Source organism: Sphaeramia orbicularis, chromosome 9 (assembly GCF_902148855.1).
Source record: "Sphaeramia orbicularis chromosome 9, fSphaOr1.1, whole genome shotgun sequence".
NCBI classification, from domain to species: Eukaryota; Metazoa; Chordata; class Actinopteri; order Kurtiformes; family Apogonidae; genus Sphaeramia; species Sphaeramia orbicularis.
Genome location: NC_043965.1, coordinates 21,365,363 through 21,389,792, shown reverse-complemented (window position 1 = coordinate 21,389,792; position 24,430 = coordinate 21,365,363). Strand labels below are relative to the sequence as shown.

The window sequence follows — 24,430 nt, the reverse complement described above, 5'->3', positions numbered from 1 at the left end:
TATTTTCAGATAGGAGATTTTGTTCTTCGGAAATCAAATCTGGTCCATAAGGGGTAAAGCACAACCCTCAGTGAAAAATAAAGAAGAGCTATTTTAACATAACATTCAATAAATCAACTTTAGGAAAAATGTCCCTGAAGTTAGTTATTTTCAACATAATGCACTATTACACCACCACCTTAAACTGTTGCTGCTGCTGTTCATTATGCAAAACTATACATACTTTGAGTTTATTTTCATTCTATTTTAAAGGATTTTCTGGTAGTTTCTTTCATTCTATACTATTTTATTTTAGCTGTTCTGGGTTTTTTTTCTTTATTATTTGAATTTTATATATGCTGCATACAATGAGACCTGGGAGACTGTGTTTCGTTCAATTCAATGTCACATGGTTTGTTTGTTTGTTTCAAATATAACATTAAAACCAAACCACAAAAAGATTTATATAAAAAGAAAGGAAAATATTCAATAAGGAGCGGGATGAAGTTTAACTTATAAACTCCCACCCTCTTACCTCATTCTTCTACCTATCCCAAATTCCTATGTCAGATCCCATAAGTAACCTCAAAATCCAACACATATCGGACTAAATTCTGACTAAACACAAAACACAAAAATGCCATACATATCAAGGATAGACTCTGTCCATTTTGCAACAGCATTTCACATCAAAGTATTGAATGACCATAAAGCTGAGTCTGAGTCTTTTGTACAAATATGGTCATTTCTGTCTCTAAAAGCCAATATGGCGATGGCCAAATCCCAAACTTATGGCTTAAGAACAGCACTTCACAACCCAGTGGGTTACTCCACCCATTAATGACTATCTACGTTGACATGAAGCTAAAGAATCACCTAATCAGAATAGTTTGGATTTTCTCATCCTTATGTGATTGGATGATTTTCACTGGGTTGCCATGTCATTGTCAGTGAGTTACAGATGCTTTTGGGTCTTCAGAGTGAACATAAAGCAGATGATTAACCTGCTCCTAGTGTCCTGGGTAAGGAAGTTTTTGTCATGTTCTGCCTATTGCACCTTTATTTTTCACAGGAAACACAGGTAGAATAAAGTATGAGGTCTAATATCACTGATCTATTTGAATAAATAGTAATGATCGGCCTTTCTCTAGCAGCTGCTCTGTGGTCAAATAAATAGCTTGTGGGTTTATCACCTGTAGACTTGGAAACTATCATCTGACTGAAACATTTAAAATTTGGCTCTGCACACATTCATAATTCATAACCACTGTGTTCATTTTCTTTTGTTTCCTCCTCAATTGTGATTTATATCTGTACGCGCTTCTATTTTGAGGAATTGTACTAAGGTTCTTTATTTACCACCAGTGTTGTCAAATAGATGTGCTTGTGTTGTGGTTTATTTCAAATTACAGCACATTCACATGAGCTCTCTGAGCCAGTATAAAGAAATTATTATATAGTAAATAATATAACATGTTATATTATAAAATCTTTTATCTCATATTTATCGCACAAAAGCAAACCTTTTCATCTTGAAGGAAACATAAAACGTGTCTGTTTCTATAACAAATATATCACCAGACTATCGTTCCATAAATACCATCATTGCTAAGAGGACCACCCACCACCCTTCCTGTATTTACCGCCAGTATTGTCAAATAGATTCGCTTGTGTTGTGTTTTATTTCAAATTACAGCGCATTCACTTAAGCTATCTGAGCCATTATAAAGAAATTATTTAGAAATTACACAACATGGAATACAATCTTTAATCTCACATTTATTACACAAAAAACACATCTTTTTACCTTGAAGGAAACATTAAATGTGTCTGTTTCTATAACAAATATATCACCAGACTATCTTTCCATAAATACAATCATTGCTAAGAGGACCACCCACCACCCTTCACAGAATAAATAACAGATGAATGATTCATACAATATAAATTCGCCTCACTTAATTTGCTTGCAGGCACCTTCTCAGGCATGCATCTAAAGGCCTATGGCTATGTAAATGCCACATGACCTCACATTGCACATGGTCTGGTATGTTTCGTGACTGACAGTGAAAGGATTTTTTTTTTCTATATGAAATGTCAAGATACAAAAGGGTATTTTTTTACTCACGCTGTCCAGCTGGCTGTCGTCCCGGGCCCGGTCATTCTTTTGCATGGTGTGTGCCACCCCTAACAAAAGACAGAGTTCATCAGAAAAACCATTATAAAGGATAAAAAAAAAAAATCAGCATACCATACATCAATGTCCATAACCGGTCTAAGATATTTTGCTTTATGTCTGATTCACTATTTAATAAGAAATGAAATAACACTTAATGGAAAAACACATTGAAATGTACTCATGAGGTTTACTTTTAACCCATAAAGACCCAAACAGCAACTTGTGACCAAAACCATCTACTGGTCTAAAACGTTTGATACCTGTTGAACCACTAATCTTATCTTATACATGTAAATAATTATTGTAACATGCAGTTTGTTGTCTTTTCATGGTCATCAGGTATGACCCATTTGCATGTTCAGAACCTCCATACTGAACATGGAAACCCTGTCATCTTCTACAACATTGATTCACCAGTAAAATCCATGGAGTTTGATAAATGACAGTGGATGGACACACTTGGGTTTACATTCAGTTATTGATATAATTGCTGAAAAAGTCACTTTCTCTTCAGTTTCCTCTGTTTTTGATACAGTAACCTTCAATTTTAACCCAAACTTTTATGAATATCTACAATGTAGATGTTCAGGGGTGTCAAACTCATTTTACTTCAGGGGCCACATTTTCCCAGTATGATCTGAAGTGGGCCAAACCAGTAAAATAACATAGTAATATATAAATAATGTTAACTCCAAACTTTTCTCTAAGTTTTACAGTGAAAAAAGTAACTAACATTATGAAAACGTTTACATCTACAAACTGTCCTTTAAAAAATATGAATAACATGAACAACCATGACAAAACTGAAATTTATTAAGAAAAATAAATGCAGTTTTTAACAATATTCTGCCTCAGTTTATAATTTTCCTATGTATATTATAACTTAGAGATCACAGTGGAGCTACAAATAAAAAAAAACATTAAGAAACAGTCAGAATATTGTTAAATTGCACTTGTATCTCTTAAAACATTGCAGGTTGTTCATATTTGTTTCAGGTTATTCACTGTTTTGTGAAAAGGATAGTTTATATTATTACTTTTTAACTATTTGATTTTGTGTTATTTAGAGCATTGCTGTAGTTGTACGTACTTACTTATTATTTTTAGTATTTCTTTTAATTGTTTTATTGTTTGTATGACGTGCAGCACTTTGGAAATGCTCTTATTGTATAAATGCACTATATAGATAAAGTGGATTGGATTGGATTCATTAATGCAAACATCGTCATAATGTAATTTTAGTATTTTACTGGTCTGGCCACATGAGATCAAATTGGACTGAATGTGGCCCTGAACTAAAATTATTGTATTTTTGTATTTCACGAATTCATTAGACCTTTATGGTGGGCTAGTTTTGACCCATGGGCCATATGTTTGACACCCATGTCTACATGAACAGTAAATTAAATACCAGAAAATACATGACTTTCACAGAAAAAACACCAAATACAAAAGATAATATAATAATAAAAACTGATAAATCATTTAATAAAGGTGAAATCTAGAGAAAAATTCATTTGGGAACTGATACAAAAGTAGTACCGGGTCTTTATGGGTTAAGTATGGCTGCACTATCCTAACAGACATTAAGTAGGGTAAGTTTACACCCCTTCCTGGGATTTTGAGAGTATGAGGGCTTAGATCTCCTTGACAACCAGGTACATGTGCCTACATCTGTGTGTGTGTGTGTGTGTGTGTGTGTGCGTGTGTGTGTGTGTGTGTGTGTGTGTGTGTGTGTGTGTGTGTGTGTGATGGTCAGAGAAGAGCCATGCTGAGATCCACTGGCCTATTAGAATGCATTAGAGTGGAGAAGGTAAAGGTCAGTGAATTATCAGGCACAGTTACACAACCCTGTTCTGTTTACCTGGCCTAATAACCCCCAGCATACACCTGCCTCTGTCTTCTATCTCTTTGTCTCACAGATGGACACACACCGGTCAGAAGTAGATGGCCTATACGACAGTCGCAGTGTGTGTGTGTAAAATCCTGCAGAACTTTATAGAGGAAAAATAATCACATTCTGGAGTGATTTGACTGGAGACGGGTTAAATATATATGCTGTCGAGTTCAGTGTTTTTGCAATGAGTTTGTGTTGTTGTTATTTGCCTGCAAAAAGCAACATGAAAGCTGCTTCTTGCTGTTTTCTTCTCCATATTTTTACATCAATTCTTGTTATTCTGCGTATATTTTCACACTGATTTCTTTTTCCTTTTTTTTTTTCCCCCAAAAACAGTACCTTCCTTCAAGTGTGTTCTTGCGTACTACTTCCCATTAGTACGTAATCTTTTCATGGTCCACAGGGATTGAAACAACACCAGCTCTGTTTTGTTCTGTTATACTTTGAATGAGTGATCCTTTAAACAGGTCACACATTATCATCCACTCTGGGTCTTTAGCTCAAGCTTATCTGCACTCAAGAGATCTGGAGTGACAGGATGGGGATGTAATTACCACAAAATGAAAAGGGAGCAAATAACAAAGAGCTGGCTAGAGGAGGAGAGGTCACTGCAATACATACATGCAACATATGACCTACGGACTTTGCATGATATTGCCTGCGGGATAAATTAATTGTCTTTCATCATGACAAACATTATTGTACTATATCTGTAGTAGAGGTCAACCAGTGGTGTTTTTTTTTTTTTCCAAGTCAACCAATAATGGGTAAATTGCTTGAAAAATGCTACTGAAATTTACTGTTTTTAGTGTTTCCATGAAGAACACATAAAACACAATACATGACAAGAGAAATTTTTACTGGTTTTGACTTTATTAAAAACTAGCTAGAACTGTTAAAGTGACCAAATGGCAAAATAATAAATATCTCAATCAATAAATAATTAAGGATCTAAAAATCAAACTCACTATCAAAAACTGAGGTGATTCTAGGTGTGATTTTTATTTTTTATTACTATTCTCTCACAAATTCAGCAATACCAGTCTAGCAGTCTGAGCTTAGATGAAAGTTTTGCTGATACTTGTTTGTAAAGTTTGCAAAATATCCTAAAGGTGCAGATTAATCTTCCTGCTCTGTACTGTTTGAAACCAACACGCACACGCACTAATCATTTCAGACATTAATGCAAAAAAAAACAAAAAAACACCTACATTCTTTATGAGTTTCTTTTACACCAGCTTTGCCAGCTTCTGTTTACCCCCTTACATTGAAAATCTGACTTTAAAATTATTATTACTATTTAGACAGAAGTAAGAGGTACTTTGATCCCTTTATTGGGCAAGTGACTATTTTTGGTCATTTCCGCATGCATTACAAGACAGTGACAGCAACAGTTAAAGTGAAAACAGTGAGTCAACAATCTCAGGTCCAATGTGGTCTACAAGGTCTACAAGGTCCACCTCTGCATGAACAGTGAGTGTACCTGCTTTGTTAGGTACCATGAAGTAATGGTACTAATGTAAGGAATGACGTTCAAAGGGATAATGTGGATGTGGACAGGTGTATGATCCGCACTTATGTTGTAATGTTATAAAAGTAATGTTCTAAAATACATGTTCCTTTCACCTTACATGTGTTTTTCTTGAATTTTTTTCTTGGATTTTTTTTTTTTGGTACTTATGGGTAAGGAACCAAATATGTTAACTTCATTTATCTCAATTTTCTACATAACAATGCTTTTTTTTTATTTTACAAAAGCAATTAAGTCTTCTTATGTTCTTTAAAGGGGTCATATTTTGCTAAACCCACTTTTATTAGTCTTTGGTGCATTTATTTGTGTATTTGGACCCTAATAGTTCAAAAAGTTTGAATTTGAACCCTCCAGATGCTGCAAAGCTATCTTTATATTCATTTTGGCAAAAATCAAGTGGATTTCTACAACCCGTTTTAATTCCTCTATAATTTATTACGTTTTATAACTAGTTACATAATGACATTTGCACATATAAGGTCAAGACTTCCGATGAACATTTCTCTGAGTACGACATAATTGTTTGTCAGCAGCAGCGGTTGTAGTCCATACTGAAAATATGTCCAAACTTCGAGCCGATTACCTAAAATGTTCTGTTGTTTGTTGTAGTAATGAACACAAGTGGCTGAACAGGACAGAGCACACAGTTAACAACCTGGAGGAGGCGGGGTGTGAAGTGGCTCATTTGGATTTAAAGGGCCAGCACTTAAAACGACCTTTCTGGTGTCATTAGTCAGAAAAAAGGTTGAAGATGGGCCTGTAGAGTTTAATTAATGAAGAATGCAGACCCAAGCATAGCATTTACAGTTTAACTAAAACCACGGGGAAATGTTTTAAAATGCATAATTCCATTTAAAAAAAGCAAAATATCATTCTTTTAATAAGACACTAAGGTGGAAATTTTGAATTTCAGAGTATTTCTATGAGTGTCCTATAAAGGATTAATACAGTGAGAAAAAAATGTGGTTCTTCTAAATGCGATAAACGTTATTTTTAGAAATCCTAAAAAGCTGGATATTTTACATTAGCACATTGCAACACGACCTCAGCCTTGGCCTATATGCTCAAATTCAGCTGTTATGTGTTAACTGCTATGAGCCGTGAGGTTTTATCGCAGTTGCATGATATGGAATCATAAACGGTTTTCCTCAGCAAGCCAGAAATATCTCTTAATGTAACCGCAGTGCAACCTGTAAAAAAAAGTTTCAGACTGGTAACTAAACATTTTTTGATTTGAAACTGTTGTGCTGTCAGCATCACCTGGTGTCTGTCAGAAAATCTCATTTAAAATACATCTAGACTACACTCCTGAAACAGTTCATATCTTCTAGTCTATTGTGAACCTCTCTATTTGTACGACGCTCAGCCTGACAATGCTTCAAAAGCTAATTAAGACACCTTCCTTCCTCAACATCGTGATACAGTTGACATTTTGCATTTGTCTGGAATTCAACATCTTAATGTGCACCGTGTTGTCATTATAGTCCACTTACAAAAACTGCCATGATCAATTTTGCAAATTATCCCTAAGGGCTGTAAGTCGGCTGAAGGTCTGTCACGACGCAAATTATTAATCAAAATGAGCTGTTTAAATAAAACCTCCCGGCTCTAGGTCTCCTATTGTTTCCTCGGGGTGGGGATAAAGCCCAAATATGATGATTTTAGCACTGTGAGAAAGGCTAATTATGTAAAAAATAAGGAAGTGCTGGACACAGCTCAAGAGGGAGAAGTGGAAGGATAAGCGACTTTTCAGACAGTCATTTTAATTCACCTTGTATTCGCTTGTGGGAGATGTACTAAGAGGATAAAACTACTTTGAGATGCAAATTCTCAATTAAAACAGCAGTGACTTCCAGTGTCTCTTAAGCTCATTATGTAGAGAAATAGAATATTCATCCTTGTATGTTTGCTGTCAGCCAGCAACACCAATGTTTGAGCACTAAAATAAACAGATTTCCTTTGTCTTGTTTTTCCCCCGACCAGAAGCTTTTACTCTGCATACATCTGAGCATGTGCAGTGGATCATTATGGGCTGGCCATGTGCATCCAGTGAAACTACAGGGGGTTGATTTCTCTGTCTGGGATCAAGCATTAGTTCTGTGAGGTGCAATTAGATCTACAGAGACTCCCCAGATATGAAACTGGCCTCTGCTGATGCTATTTATTCCTCTGTCCCTTTGATACATCCTCTGTTGGCTTTTTCAATTAACTTCCTGCCATCTTTAGGAGAGCGATGAGAGTTTATCCGGTGCGATCACATTAGACGAGTGAGCAAAAAGGAGCTGAGCTATGGCTTCTTCTCACCCAGCAGTGGAAGGTCAGGCCTGTCTAATGTGCTCTAAATTTCAGTAGCTGTGTGAAATGTCTCTTTTCTCTTGTCGAGCTCCCGCAGCTGCTTATTGAATAATCGCTCAAAAGTATCTCAGCCTTTTATGGTAGCCATTCAATCAGCTGAGATGAGCAAGCGCTGTGGTTTTCACTGAAGCTGCCAGTCACTTTTATTCTCTTTGTAGGCTGATCCAGAGACACCATATTAATCAAATGTGCTTTTTGTTCAGTTCGTCAAGCTAATATTTTGGAGAAAAGCCAATGGAAGATTACTGATATTACTGATATTAATAGGCAGGCTTGGATGGTAAACACTAAAACAAAGCAATCAGCACGCAAATCAGTCAAAGTTGTCCCAAAGCTCCATCCTGGATTCTTCAAATTAAAATAAATTATAATCCACTATCCAGAATATCACAGTGTTTGTTTTAAGACACTCACTAAAAGCTCCCCATGTACCATCCAATCAGTCTCATTTCTCAACTATCGACTGAAGTGGATCTTTCCACATCACGGAGTTCCTTCACTTGTCAGTGCAAATTATAACGCTATTGATTTAGTAATTGTATTTTGGACCTTTAAGAACTAATGAGGCTCTTTTGAAGGGAGATGGGCTCTTGTAGGGAGGAATAAACGAACAGAAAACAAAGCTTAGATCTCAGTGTCGAGGCTGCCTGCCCACTGAGGGAGGACATGAGCTGAAACATAGCAGTGGCTCCTCCAAGTGGCGCTGCATCTATCAGACATGATGGAAAACAGGAGGATGGGTTTCTACAGAAGCTGATAAGAAAAGCCTCATGTAAGAACAAGATCTGAAGTCGCCCCGCATTTGTTTGGCTGACCTCATCCCGTCCTTGAGGACAACCACAACAATCCTAAAATCCATACATCACATAAATCAGCACGGCTCAAGAGCCACCTACGACTTAATACAATCACACATACATGCAGCCTTGAAAGACAAATGACAGACATCTTTTATCACTTGGCGCAGGCTTACTATTTCAGGCGCAGTCATAGTCTATACACTTCATCACATGCAGCGTCTGTATAGGAGCTTGAATTCACTCGCACGTATGGACCAAATGGCCGTTATTAAGCCAGATCAGACAAAACAGCTCTATTTCATTTCTATTCATTCCCGTAGCACTTTGTTGACAGTGATGAGCCCTTTGTAGCAGCTCGAAACAATTTCACAGCAAGTGGACCAGGGATGGAAATACAATAACGTTTACTTGAAATGTAAATTAGCTCTCACACCTCAAGCTCCTCGAAAATAATTGTCTTATATTCCACCTATTGTCTGGCAGCCCCAAGTATGAGTCACGCATTTTATTGTTTGCTTTTTGTGCCATGAAATTAGGGGTCATCAGATGTGGGAGTATTTTGAAAACAGTTTGATATTCAAAAGCGACTGAAAATAAAGCTCGATCTGATGTGAATTACTTCCATTTCAGGTCCTTCAGTCGAGTTATGGGACCACTCCCCACTTTATAGTTATGGATTGCTTTTTTTTTTAAATGATTATCGCTATTTGCAGAAAAAAAACTCCGATAAAGAATGTCCTTTGTTGAGGAGGAATCAATCAACTCACAAAAGGCACCGCTGGGGGCTTCTGATCATTTCAGAGGTTTTCTATCATGAAGCAAAACTAAAGAGTCAACAAGAGGGAGGAAAAAAAGCAACTGACAAGATGTATGATTGTCATGTCTATTAGGAAACACATCGTTTTTTTGTGCATTCAGCTGAACTCCCATACTCTCTCCTGAGTACTGCATGAACTGGGATTAAAAAAGCACCTGGCAGAGTAATAAAAACTGTATAAATTTGCATCTGTGCGATGGGAGCCGCAACCGAGGAAAAAACATTTTAACTCTAACTGTGAAGCCATTTACCCTGATACGGGGTGTGAGCACTGAAGGGAAATGTTCCTCTTTCAGTTTTTTATTCCTCACTTGAATTTAATAAATAAAAGACCTTGAAAAAAATCACACCATCTGCTAAGAGGTCTATTGGGAGATACTAGGTATAGGCTTGTATCTGTACACGTGTAGGTTTTCAGTAGAATTAGCGGATGTGGGTTTTACATTCAAGGCTACGAAATATGAAATATCTGCATTATGTCCTCACCTCAAAGAAAAACAAAGATACAAGTTTAGGGTCTTTCCTTTGGTCTGTGTAAACAGTGTGAACATCTCGCATTATGTGAAGCAAATCTGTCCTAAGCCCAGACTTCTAACCTTCTACTGGAATGTTAATGCTTGTTTTTATCTTTACTATAGAAGTTTTATAATAGAGTTCATTCATTACGGTTTAATGAAAATGTCATAAAAAATGAATAATGGTCCTGGAAAACCTATTCAAATATTATTAAAGTAATTTAAAAATGACAGATAAGGCATATAAATGAAACGATTTTTAGAAGAAAAGAAAAAAAAAAGACCCTATTGGATTCTGCCATGATATATTTCTTGTTCAATATTTAATCATAGGTGGGTATGAGTTCAGTGTATCGTAAGGCTAATATTGGTGTTTTAACAATGCTGTGCTATCAGCCTGTACATTGAAAAAATACCAAATAAGTGGTACCACGCACAACAAACCCCGCCTCTTGCACTGTATTGTAGCTTATTTTGGCATCAATCCAGCTGATGTCATCATGTCTATGCATGTGCTGATGTCAGCATATCAATGGCCTATATATATGTGCCAAGTTTGAAGTAAATTGAAACAAAATTGATGTTTTTATAGACATTAGAAATTTCACCCATTCTAAGTAAATGGGAGAAGGAAAAAGATTTTAAAAATTCATGAAAAATTTTAACTTTGACCTACTTTTCCAACAATGTAACCACATCTATTCTGGGTCACTGGCAATCTATAAACCCAATTTAATATGAATTCAACCAATAGTCTTGCTGCAACAGACATTTGAAATTTCGCCCATTATAAGTAAATGGGGAAAAAAGAGATATTAAAAATTCATTACAAAATTTGAATTTTGACCTACTTTTCCCAAAATGTGATCAGATCTATTCTGGGTCACTGGAAATCTATAAACCCAATCTGGTATGAATTAAATCAATAGTTTTGCTGCTAGAGTGTTAACAAACAAACAAACCAAATCAAAAACAATACCCCTTGCCTCACCTTCGGGGGGGGGGGCTGACAATCCTTTTACGAAACTTTAATTGTAGTCTTCAGTCTATCAAGTTAGAATTAATAGCTTGTTCCCCTATAAAGAGTAGTGATGGCCACTTTAAAGACATACTAAAAGGTAGAGATTATTCTCTGTGGCGCCATAGTTTTCCCACTTGCCTTTTTACTGCTGACCAATAATTAAAGAAGCCTATAGTCTATGTCTCATCACTGCTTTATAGTTCACCATGTCCCACTTACTGCACATTATGACAGCAGCAGCTACAAACATATGTGACTCACAGCAGCAGATCAATCAACATTCAACAAAATGGCATTTCAGTTTTTTGTGAAGACCCCCGCAGTTACGTCAAACCCATAAATGCATTGAAACACTAGATTGCTCTGCTTTTTACAACCAGCAGAGGTCTCTAGAGAGCCACAGATGCCTCAGTGTGTTTTACAAGTTTCTGTCATGATGCCTGTGTTGTCCTATAAGAATAAAAAATGTTATTAAAAAAAAAAAGAAGAAGAAGAAGAGGAAGGCAGGTCTATTATCCAAAAGAAATAAAACAAAATCCTGTTATAAAATGCTGGCAAAGTATATGGTTTAGTCACCAATTAAGGCTCTGTTTGTATATAAATCAGTGTTAATATCTGGTATAATAATACTGGGTTTTTCTATGCAGCACAAACTGTCATAAGCCCCTCTTTTACTGTGTCTGCTGCACACACGAGGCTGTGTCTGCGATCAAATTTCTCTCATGCACATGGCCCACTGTAGCCTAATGACATCACTGACCTAAGGCATTAGTAGGCCCCGCTAAGCTGCAGATGACTCACTCCCATGCATGGAGCCCAGCAAAAACAGCGGCGTGCAGCGGTGTGCCCATTGCTTCATCTCTACCATCAAATCAGATTCAATAAGGACGTGATGACTGAATGAACACAGGCCCAGTGGTTCCTTCCCGTCTAATGAACGAGCCACAGAAAGACCAACAGCATAATTAACGCTAGGTGTGCTTCCAGTACGTTTCTATGCATTAACATTAGCTCTACTGAATATAGTTAAAAAAGGACTTTCTAAATAAAGCAAAATATGATATAACAATACTGTACATTTTTGATTGCTTATTGTGATGCCCATAAAAGGTAGCATGACTTGTAGAGGTTTTCTACTCACATACACATGCAAAATTAAAAAAAAAAAAGAGAGAGAGAAAAACTGATGCCGCATCCAAGCACATTAAAGCATTTAACCCAAAGCCTGACATGATTTTTCCTTTGGCACAATATCTTCAGCACTTATGAATGTGTCTATGTACAGTAGGCACACAGTAGCCAGATGAAAAGCAATATTATTCATTTTGAGTCTATTAATAAACCTATGTATCCTAGGTGTAGGCTGTTGTGCTGCTTCTCCATGCAGTCTAGCAAAAGAACTTACACTGACAAGAACTAAAAGCTAATATATTGCTCTATTGCAACAGAATATTTTCTGTCACTTTGAACTGAAAGCAGTTCTCAAAAAGCAACACAGTTTATTTTCCTCTAATGTCCTTGACTATACTCTGTACTACTGTAAAAAAAAGCCTATATTGATAAGATGTGAAAGCTAATTGTTTGTTGCATGGTAACATCAGTGAACAGCAGCAGAGCTATACATCTGAACTAAAAGCTGTTGTCAAAAAAGCACCAGAGTTGAGGTTGAGGTTTTTGTTCCAGCTCATAGATTGTCCAATATGTTTTATGTTGTTCATTTGTAACAAGCCGTTAGGCTAACCCATAAAGACCCAGTACTACTTTTGTGGCAGTTCCCAAATGAATTTTTCTCAAGATTTCACCTTTCTTAAGTGATTTATCACCAATTATTATAATATTATCTGCTGTATTTTTGCATTTTTTCTTCTAAAATCATGTGTTTTCCTACATTTAATTTACTGATCATGTAGATGTTCATAAAAGCTCAGATCAAAGTTGAGAGTTATTATATCAGAAACAGAGAAAACTGAAGAAAAAGTGACTTTTTCAGCAAAGATATCAATAGCTGAACATAAAACAAGTGTTTCCATCCACTGTCACTGATCAAACTCCATGGGTTTTACTTGTGAATCAATGTCGTAGAAGATGACAGTGTTTCAACATTCACTACAAGCCTCTGAACGTCCAAAAGGGTCATATCTGATGGCCATGAAAAGATGACAAACTGTATTTTACACCTATTACTTACATGTATTGATAGGATTTGTATGAAACATACATACATTTCAGATCAGTAGTAGTATCATTTTTGTCTCCAGTGGCTGTGGGGTGTTTATGGGTTGATGCAAGATTTAAGAAAAGAAAAGAAAAGAAAAGAAAAGAAAAGACTTTATTGATCCCACCTTGTGGAAATTACAGTGTTAACAGCAGCAAAAATACAAAAACACAAAGTGCACAAATATAGGCAGAACCATTCAAGAGTGAACAGGAAATAAAAAAGGCAATCTTCTGTTTATATTACTCGTTTTGTACGTATATAGGTATTATTAACGTATTTGCATATAGTCGTACATGATGTTGATACTGACATGATATAGGGGGATTACTGTGAACTGCTGTATAGTCTGACTGCTGTGGCATCTGATCTGATCTGATCTGATCTGCATTTTACTCTTAAATGATGTGTATGTTTATTAAATTAACCTTATATTTTGACCTTTTCCTGAGAATGCATTGTTACTGGAATGAGGCATAATGTATCTAATCAATTCGATAGCTTTTTTTTTTTTTCATTTATGTCCTCTTGTAATTTCAATTATTCTATTTTACAAGTAGAAGTGTGCTCTAACACTGCAAGGCTCCACAGTCCTGGAATTCAATCAAATTACCTATCTCACAGTGTTAGAAAAAGTAAAAGCGTATTGATCAGCTCCAAAATATAATAAGTTCAGCTGTGGCTCCTGCATAAAGCCTTTCGCCGAGTTTCATAAAAACTGGTGCAGCAGTTTTGCATAATCCTTACAGACAGATAGAAAATCCAAGTGATCACATAACATAAAATGTGAGGTGCTTGTACCTACTATCTCACCTATTTCTAATATGCACTGACTACGACCCAAATTTACTGTCTTGTGCTTTTATACTATTTGCTAATAGTGAATACATCAAATGTCCATTGCTTTCTCTAACCTTTTCTGTTTATCTTGTGGCACCTACAGTACCTTTTAAATTACTGATGGTGTTTTGTATATATGTTCTTAGTTTAGTGTTTTATGTATGGCTTTAGAACTGACTTTTATTGTGTATTATGTATATTTTTAGTGTGCATGTAGGGCTGTGATTTCTGTTTTGTGTAACATCTGATTAGATTAGATTAGATTAGATTAGATTAGATTAGATTAGATTAGATTAGATTAGATAGAACTTTATTGATCCTTTGGGCAGAGCCCTCTGGAAATTGAGGTTCTAAAAGCAGCAAAACACCGAGCATACACACAACAAACACCACAAGAAAAAAGCAATAAAAAGCAATACAAGAACATAAAAAACAGTACTGAAAACACACAGTTGCACATTGGACAGTACAAGCAGAAACAAGTGGCAAAGTAGTACAATAATATTGATATGTGTCTTATTATGTTATAATATTATAGTATGCACAATATGTACATGTATATATATATAGTTTAATAATCACAGAATAAAAGTACTATAGAGAAAAGTAGTAAATAATAATAGTAATACTAATAAGTGGCTTATTATGTTATAATATTATAATATACACAATATGTATAGTTTAATAATCACAGAAGTTATAACAAAGTAATGAAGTGATAATATTAATAGTAGTCACAACAACAATATACAAGCAATATAAGTATGTAAAGTAATAATAATAATAATAATAATAATAATAATAATAATAATCAGTGATAAGACAACTAAGTTACCAACAGCAAGAAAACAAACATCGCACACTGATATAGCCTAATAAAACCACATTGCAAAGGTTAAATAGAACATATTCAGCAAAATATGAAAATATTTACAGCAAAGATTACTTTATTGTCACTGGGGATTGTAAGGAAATCAAAATGCTGTTCAGTGTTCACCAAAACTACTACAGGAGTGAGCCAACCAGACGTCAGAAACTGCTCTCCAAAAACCTTGTCCAACAGACACTGAGAAAATTTTTATTCAAGCACGAATGCACAAGCCGTCAGTTAAAATGAGCTGAGTTGTCCTGAAATATACTGCTCGTAAAAATGACTGTGCGCGCAGTCGATGTGTTTTGCCAGTGATAGAGCTCCCTCCCCTGGGCAGGTTGTGTGAATGTTAACAGCACAGTGGAGTTGAGGTAAGCAAAACAGACAAACTAATCAGCCGTGGAAAAGAGTGCCAAAACTGTTACGCTCTGAGGTTATTTGTCGTTTCAGATTTATTGTAATGCTATGTAAATAAGGCCCGCCCTCTGAGGCTCTATTTGGCCTCGGATTATCTGTGGAGATCCAGAAAGCTGATTACATATCTATAATCTTATTTTTATAAAAACATTTTCAGTGGCGGAAATTCAAGAAGGAGAGGGTTGATTTTTCCAGTGAACCCTGGAGATGTCCACATCAGCCAATCTGAATACCAAACCACAGAGCAATGTTGGCATCTTGTCTATATAATAATAGACAACCATAAAACCAGATATTTTCCAGCAGATACGCTTACGCAACGTGTTCATCTAGAGAAAACGTTTCCTGCTAATTAGGGCTGAGCAACATAAAAATTGTCCTCAGAGTAAAAGATAAATAGCAGAACAGATTCGTCATCACCTCTTACAGAACTGTTACGTGTACTGTAACGCGAGCTAGGGGTCATTTCAGTTGAAACTTCACAAATGATCTCACGCTGGAGCGACTCAACAGACCATACGCATTCAGTAAAATAACACATCTAATGAATCAATTCAATTATCTTCGGTACAGTTTGTGGTTCAGTAGGACTTGAAAATTCATCTGATTCATGAGCGGGAGCAGAGTGTAAACCGCTACAGATCAACATGATATTGGATTAAAAATAATTTCCCTCTGCCTGAGGGTTGCAAGCCAAAATCCTTAGATGGTCACATGGAATTAGACCGTGAGATTTCACTGAATACCCTTCCACCCACTGTGGTGAGAGAAATAGACAGTAGGAGTGAGAAAGTAAAATACAAAGTGACGTTTTACTACAGAAAGCATTTATCTTCTTGTTTGTGAGAGCAGAAGAACAGGAAAAAAAAGGTTTGAAGCTGCAAAGTTATAGTACAAGTGAACGGAACATAGAGTATTGCTAGTTTGGAGGTGCATCTTGCTGTACGTCCTAAGGATACATAGCATTAATGGGATTATAAGAAAGAAAAAACATGATGCAATTACTGTGTAACAAGAAAGGAACACTCTGTGCAAAACATTTTGACAGAAACTGACAATTACGCTACTATTTCAGCCTGCGGATTACACGAAGCAGATTTATTTTTTAAATACAGAGCACGAATAAAGTAAATATTTTAGTAAAACCATTAGTACATACTTTAAACTAAATATTACAGTTGGATAAGAGTGTGAGTGACTGTGGCATCTGAGCAATTCAATGAAAATATTCACATAAACCAGCGTCTGCTTTAAATATTTCCCCAATGATTAGCTGAACAATGTAGAGAAAATGTGTGTGTGTGTGTGTGTGTGTGTGTGTGTGTGTGTGTGTGTGTGTGTGTGTGTGTGTGTGCGTGTGTGTGTGTGTGTGTACGTGTGTGTGTGTGTATGTGAGTAAAACCAGCAACTTTCCCAAACTCATAACAGAAAAATAATTATGTGAATCGGCCGGAGTCAATATGCAATATTATTTTCAGGTCGGCGTCTGTGGTACAACAGGAAACTCCCCAGAACAGACAACAGCCAAGGGAAGAATGCACCGCAAACCAAATTAAGACTTAATAATGTGCTGCTTTCTGCATTTTCCTTTTTCTCTTGTGAGGAATTGATGCAAAATCTGATTGCCTTATTTAGGACAATCAAGGTGTGAATGTAAATAGTTCAACAGAATATCACATACTGTAACTCCGAACAACAATAAGACAAGTTATGCAATTGGTACCATCCTCAATACTGGTATCTTCAAAGATTTGTTAACGTGTTCTTTTGTTGGAAGCTCCAGGGATGAGTCTGGGTTCAGACTGGTCTCCAAGTTGACAAAATGTATTCAGATCTCAAATAAGATGAATACTCAGCGCTGAGGACTCAAAGAACAATAAGTCCTTAACATTAGATGAATTGTGCATCTATGGGCGGGCTCACCTGTACAAATGGGTTGGTCTTTAACTTAGCATTATCTGACCGGATCAAGCAGAGGTGGGGCCTCAACTCTAAGTAAACTTATGCCAACAATAAGTTTACTTTTTATCACCTATGTCTGACAATACTATGTGTGTGAATGTGTGCATGTTTAGACGTGAATCTAAAGGAAGAACAGAAGATAATTAGCTCCTATGCATACAGACGTTTCCTATCTTAATAAGCTTAACATACTAACCAACTATTTAAACTAGAACAGGGTAAAACATAAATCTGGTCACAAAGAACTCATCATTAACATTATTGAAATTTAAAAAAAAAAAATTTAAACAAATGAATCTTATGTTAAAATATTAACTACTAACTCATAAAACAATTTATCCTAATACTTCAATGTCTGAATTAAAATAATATTTCAGATGTAATACTTATCAAAGCCAAGATGCTGACCTATAATATGTACATTTTGTGTTTTAACCCGTTCCCAGTTTGATCTGTGATGCCTGTTCTCATCTCTGTAGCTGCAAACCATGGCCAAACACATTCCTCCACCTCATCTATAGGTTTATGCGCAGTGCAAACACTGATCTTTAATCTAACATCCTGAAGCCATGTGTGCACTGCTTGCGCATGTTGCGGCATAAGCCAAATCTTCTTGACCTTATATTACCTGGCTTCACTCCATCCAGGGCGTGCTGAATCAAGCAGGGTTCTTATCAGGGCCATGACCTGATATAAGTTTGGACACCTGACCAAATGCCCTTGTTATAATTTACAAATCTGAGCCAACTGGCAAACAGTCACTACTGGCAAGAAAAGAAAAGACACGGATACAATTTAGATGAAGGTGGAGGTTCAGTGCAAATATCATGAGTAAGCGTGAGCAAGTCCTTTTTGGCCCTGATGCAGGAAAAAAGGCAAATAATCCATGTGCCACCCCTGATGTTTATTCATCCTTTCCTTGCACAAACACTAGCTGTCAAAGGCACTTAACTCCAATTACTCTGCGGTGGGTGCTCACTTGGAGCTATGTAGTCCGTGCTCAGTGAGTGGCAAGTTGATATGTTACAGTGCAACTCTACCCCATTGTTTGACTCTTTGAGAAGCTGTGGTTAGACTGGGACACTCATTAAAAGCTGAATCCACTTCTTAACTATGTTACTCAACCTTTCAAATGGTTTAATCTATTGTGTTGCACTTCTGTGTATTGTTATACCGCTATTTTCCACATTGCACCAAAGCGATGGTATGGAACTCTTTTTTTTTTTTCCCTTGTTTGTATATATGTTTCTAGGTGTGCCTGTGTGAGCATATGTGAAAAACAGAAAAGAGTTTGGTTTCGAGGAAATAATTGCATCAGTCTGCAGCTATATGTTTTTTCCCCCCATTCTTATGTTTGTAAAAGAAACATTACAGTGACCTAGTTTGCATAGAAAATGTCAACAGTTGTTTATGGAAAGTTTCTGTGCTGCTGGAAAACAAAGTTTTCTGTATTTGTTAAACAAAGCACCAGGATGTGCTTTGCAAGACATGACCAAAAGATGACCAGTACATACCATCAATCTCATGAGACATTACCCCCCAAACCCCACACCACCCACCCATCCCCTCCACAATCCAGGCCAGGGCTGATGCTGACTCCCCTGCTGTGCATCTGTAATAGTAATGAGAGCTGCTATAGTTCACTTAAAAAAAAAAAAAAAACCTCACAAACACAATGACAGGATGTCCACTTTAAAAGGGAAGGGTAATGTACAAATGACCTTAGGAGCCCCAGCTGTTTCTCTCTTCTGTTTCTTCTTCTTCTCTCATGTCCCTCTGAGGTCATTCTTCCTGACTAACGAAACAAGTCATCACACACAGATGCTTCTGCGAAGGCACAGATCCTCTCAAGTATCGTCATCAGCCCCGTCAGGCCCTGCTTATGTTGGTGTACATGACATCAATAAAGACTAAATCTGCCCCGGTGCTGGCCACAACACTGTTGCTTAATAGTACATAATGTTGCGTTATGGTTGCTCTGATATCGCCCAGCTGTTCTGAAAGCCATTACACAGAGAGGGAGAGAAACGAAAGGGAGAGATTTATTTTTGTTGTAGCTTTCCCTCTGTGCTATGTTAGATATGTCTGCGTATCCCATTATGTGTCATGAGATGATCTCAGGCATGCGTATGCCCCTACTATTTGAGGTCACACAAAGGGAAAATGTTCCATCAAGGGTTCAGAAGTCACACTTGTTGTTATATTTAATATTAAATGTCTCATTCGTCACTGGTCATGACAATATTGCCAAATATGTAGAGGTAGAAACAGGCGCTACCTAAGCAATTGTCCTGGGTGTACATTTCTTTTAAAGGTTAAGATGACAGAATAGCCCCAGCTTTGGTGCCGAGAGTCAACTAGGTAGCAAATGTTCCCAAACCTCAATAGACCAGTAAAGTCCTGGAATTACCTCTGTACTGAGACAGTCTTGTCCATTGTTATGGGAACAGTGTTTCCAATAAGAAGATGCTTAAATCCCTCTGGCAATGTTTCCTTATACATGTTTGTGTGTGTGTGTGTGTGTGTCTGTGTGTATGTATGCATATTGCGAAACCTCTGCATGAGAGCTTTAGTGGACTTTTGTGTAGTGTCCCTTGCCAGAAAAACAAAGGAAAACAAACACTTCCTTTATTACAGTAATGAATATGCTTTGGGAAGCAAATTATATAATTTTCCATTAACTCCCACTCATAAAATGCCAAGAATGGCTCAGGGAAACCTATGACATTTGACTTTGTTGGCACCAAACACAGCAGTCCTCCACTGCTCTTCGACATCTAACCTTTCACCTCTGCAAAACTCGATAGCTACATCACAAACCCACTCATCAAAAAGAAAATCTGATAAACGCTTGAGTTGACCTTGAGTGAGAGTAATGTGCACCCATGTATACAAAGGCACATAAAACTTGTTCCATCTGCAGAGAATCGCGCACAGAGGAGGCTGATACTAAGACATCAGCAGCAGTGCAGATGCTTTTTGTCCCTGCACAGTGCACACAGAGTACACCGAGCCAAGATCATTACTCTGCACTCTCATTCACTCACACCGGCAACTCTCATTCAGAAAACAAAAACAAAACAACACTATCTACACGGCTAGGAAAGGATAACAATGTTACATCAGCTCCACAGTATGTTTTCCTGCTACTGTGAGGCATTAAAGGTCTTACTGTTGAGTCAGCACAGCCATGCATTGTTTAACTTTATTTGACACCCTCTAATCTCTGCAAAAGCTTCAACACTGAACTTGAACCGAAGAACTGGAATCAATGTCATATGTGTCAGAGGCGTCTTCGCGACTGCATCCTTTACCTTAGCACACAGGTGAAACAATGACTTCAGTGTACCACTATAATCTCCTGGATCCATCCACGTGGAGGTGGAGTGCAGCACTGGTTGGCACTCTGACAGTATATATTTGCATAGTAGAGGTCAGGTAAAACAAGGCTGCCTGTGTTCTACACTGCAATAAAGGTGCTCTGACACAACCGCACACTGACAGACAGGTAGATATTAGAAATGACAGGCTGTTTCCACTGCTTTGATGCCAGAATGAAAGGGAGAAAGACGCTTGTTGGTGTCATACAGTAGGCAAAGGCTTTTTGTCTTTTGGCAGCTTAAAAAACGACAGAAAAAATTAAAGGGACTTTGGCTAAATCACAGCAAACTCTATGAAACAAACTCACAGCGTGGCCTTTTAGAACTTCCAAGTACTCAAAGGGCAGGGATATGAGACATAAACTGATCCATATGTTTGTTAGCTTGCCCAACGTTAAACTCTCCAGAGTCTGATTTGTGTGGAACGACATAGTACACCTCATAAAAGACAGCTCCTCCCCTTGTATGGACATTTACAATGTTTCCACCTCGCATTATAGCCATCTACTTTGCCTAGTAATACGATATGTGCGTCTGTAAAGGGAGTTGTTGTTTGACTGAGCGGCGGTGATGATAACCTAATGTCACTTTACCACATGTTGCCTCTCAACACAGGAAACAGAGCGCTTTTTCTCATCCAACATCCACATGTGCAGTACATCCTGACCAAAGAGCGTGCGCCTGTGTGAAACATCGTTTGCCCTTTACCTTATCCTCCTCCCCTTATTACAGCAGCTCATGTAAGAACGTGATAAACAAAAAATGAGCTTTAGGTTTAACCCTAATTTATCAGTGCTCACTCTGGGGTTAAAATACACATTTGAGCTGCAGCGATGACCAAAGTACTTGCTCTAATACAAACAATGACTGGGTGATTTCTTGTTTCCTTTGAATTTATGTGTGACTGCAGCACAATTTGGAGCAGGCCTATTTATAGAAAACTGCCACCACCGCCATCGCCACCCTACAGCTTGAAAGTCACACCGGGAGATTTTGTGAGGGGAGTCCTTGAGCTCCTCTGTCAATGCGAAGCAATGCAGTGACAAGTTTGCTGATAAGGTTGGTCACTGTGAAGTCGCACTGCACCGTTCACTCCCCTGAAGCAAAAAAAAAAAAAAAAGGTTGCTTTCTATGCATCAGTCATAGACCCACACATTCAGTACAGGGCATGTACGGACAATCATGCACACATACATCAACACATACACGTATATTCTCACATCTGCATATGCAAGTACACAACTTCTACTGTGAAAATCTCAGCTGGACTTGAGTTGGATTTGTTTTCACTCTATGTATTGTATGAAATGTTTCACTTTAACAGTAACTCCATAGCAAATATACTATTGTTACACTCATCAATTTAGTAGTGACAGGGAGGAAAACATGGCAGTACAATAACTTACTTTATGTCCTTTTGAGAAACTTCCAGAAACAGTTTATTTATCCACTCCTGGCTACTGTACAGTGTCGTCTCTCAGCTCTCTAAAAGTCCCAATCAGCAAAATGAAAACAAACAAAAGTATCTGGTGTACATCTCTAACACTGCAAGTCCCACTCCGCTGCCTACTGATGCTCTCTGGAATAAGGAGGGAACTCAGCGCTGAGCTCCCAGGCACACAGCCAATCATGTCAGAGTGCTTTCTGCCTCTCAGCCAATCATGTGGCTGTCATGGTTCTGCCTACCCCCCTCCTCCTCCTTTTCCTCCTGATGAAAGTTCCCATGAAGGAGAGGAGAGTTTTAAGGGTATGTATGTGACAGAGTGGGGAGAAGACATATTGTAGTATTTACAGTGTGAGGGAGTAAGAATAGAACACTAGAAAGAGTAATACACATAAAGGAAGAGGAGGAAAGTGGAAATTCTTGTGTAATCTTCACATCGGAGCCAAACATTCATTCTAGTGCTAAAACCGATTAAGTCATTGATCACCATAACATTATTATATTAAAAACAGATGATTTAGCAGCTTTTATCCATATATAGCATTGTTAAAAAAAAAAAAAAAAAAAACTGGGAAAATTCCATGCCACATAAGACAAGGCAAAACAGTTCAGTGAATCATGTAAATAGTTTGATGTATTTGACCAAGCTGAATACCCACAGATGAATTTGACTTCCAGAGATGATACCACTCTCTTGTTTCAGCAACTACACGGATTATGGTGAACCCTGAGAGAGATACGAACAGACAGACAAATGTTGTTTGTACATGTAAAAGCGCATTGACAAGAGAGATATGGCTTGTGTCGTGGAGCCTGCTGAATGTCTGCTACACTCACACAGCACTAAAGCAGCCTCTGTCATATTTATTTATCATCAGTGGCATACATTGACTCACACACATGCTCAGACACCTTTTTTTTTTTTTTTTTTGCCCTGGAGGGATGGGAGACATAGTGTTATGTCATAATGATTCTCACCTCAGTTAGCTGGTCATTTTAGTCAGGAAGGAATCATGAGCTGATGGTGTTAAACAATTGTGCATAATACGGGTGGAATAAAACACTAACATAAGAATATACAGAGCAGAGTCGCTACTTCTTAGTTTTGAGGAAACTTGTTGCAGTCAGCGTGTGTAAATAAACTTTATCTTATCTGTAGGAATGCACTGATATCACTTTTTTCCAGACCGAGAACAAGTAAAAGTACTTACATTTGATTACTTGCCAATACCAAGTACCGATATGAGTAGCCTAATTAATAATAGCATTACAGTTTTTAGTTATTTTTGAAAATGTGATTTATTGTCATTGTCATTAGTGTGACTGTAACAAAGTGCTTCTACGGACATTTAATGAGTTGGAATGAACGTTTCTCAATCAATCCACCAGAGGGCGCCGCTCTTCATTAATAATATTTGCCAAATACCATGAAGCTTTTTGAGAAGACGAAGAAGAAAGTCAGTAATAACAAACACGACAACAACAGAGGAGGTAATACTAATGTGGATACTAATGTTGATGTTGATGTTGATGGGGGTAGTTGTCATAAATATGTCAGTAGTTTTTCACTAACTCACAGTTGCTCTTTGAAAAGATCCTCTACCTCCACAGTTCCGGTGGTACTGTTTCTCCAACTGGGTACGCACAGAGCCTTATATGTAAGATAATATGAAGTCTTTATATAGCTCTGGGTATGCATCCACAGGCTCCCAGAAAACTGACAGAATTATGTACGGAATGTACACAGAGGACGGACAATATCTCCATCCGTATCCGTCTGTGTCTTTAACGTAACTCGCAGTGACTGTTATTTTTGTCACCATCGTTCATTTTGAAAAATCTCCACATTGCTGACATTATTCCTTTGCCGGGTGCCTGCTGCACTATGAGGTGAACATCACGCTGCCGTCAAGTGGTATCGGTGTGTTTGTATCGGAGCACTTTTACAAGTACCAGTAGTAGTACACACGCTCAGTATCGGACTGATACCTAATACTGGTATTGGTAACGGTGCATCCCTATGTATCTGTCAAATTCTATGAAGCAGAGACCACAATAAAGAGAATAAATAAACAGATCCTGATCTTTACCTATTTAAAGATGCTTTTTCTCATTCAGTTTCACAGATATAATAGGATGTATTGTAGGTGAGTGTGTTGCGACGTATTAGAACTAGTGTCAAAATCAGAAACTCAGTGATATTTCAA

General features: G+C 37.4%; 1 protein-coding gene across 1 annotated transcript in view; it reads right to left on the bottom strand.

Annotated features, from left to right (window-relative positions):
• pde4d (phosphodiesterase 4D, cAMP-specific) overlaps positions 1-22,311 on the bottom strand; it is a 213,213-nt gene extending 190,902 nt beyond the window's left edge. Inside the window, exons 1-2 of the mRNA XM_030143585.1 lie at positions 22,186-22,311; positions 2,108-2,166 (exon numbers count right to left, since the gene is read on the bottom strand). Of these exons, the coding sequence (XP_029999445.1) occupies positions 2,108-2,152 (45 nt within the window). The 5' untranslated portion in view covers positions 2,153-2,166; positions 22,186-22,311. The remainder of the gene's footprint in view (positions 1-2,107; positions 2,167-22,185) is intronic.
• Between the last annotated feature and the right edge of the window lie 2,119 nt (positions 22,312-24,430).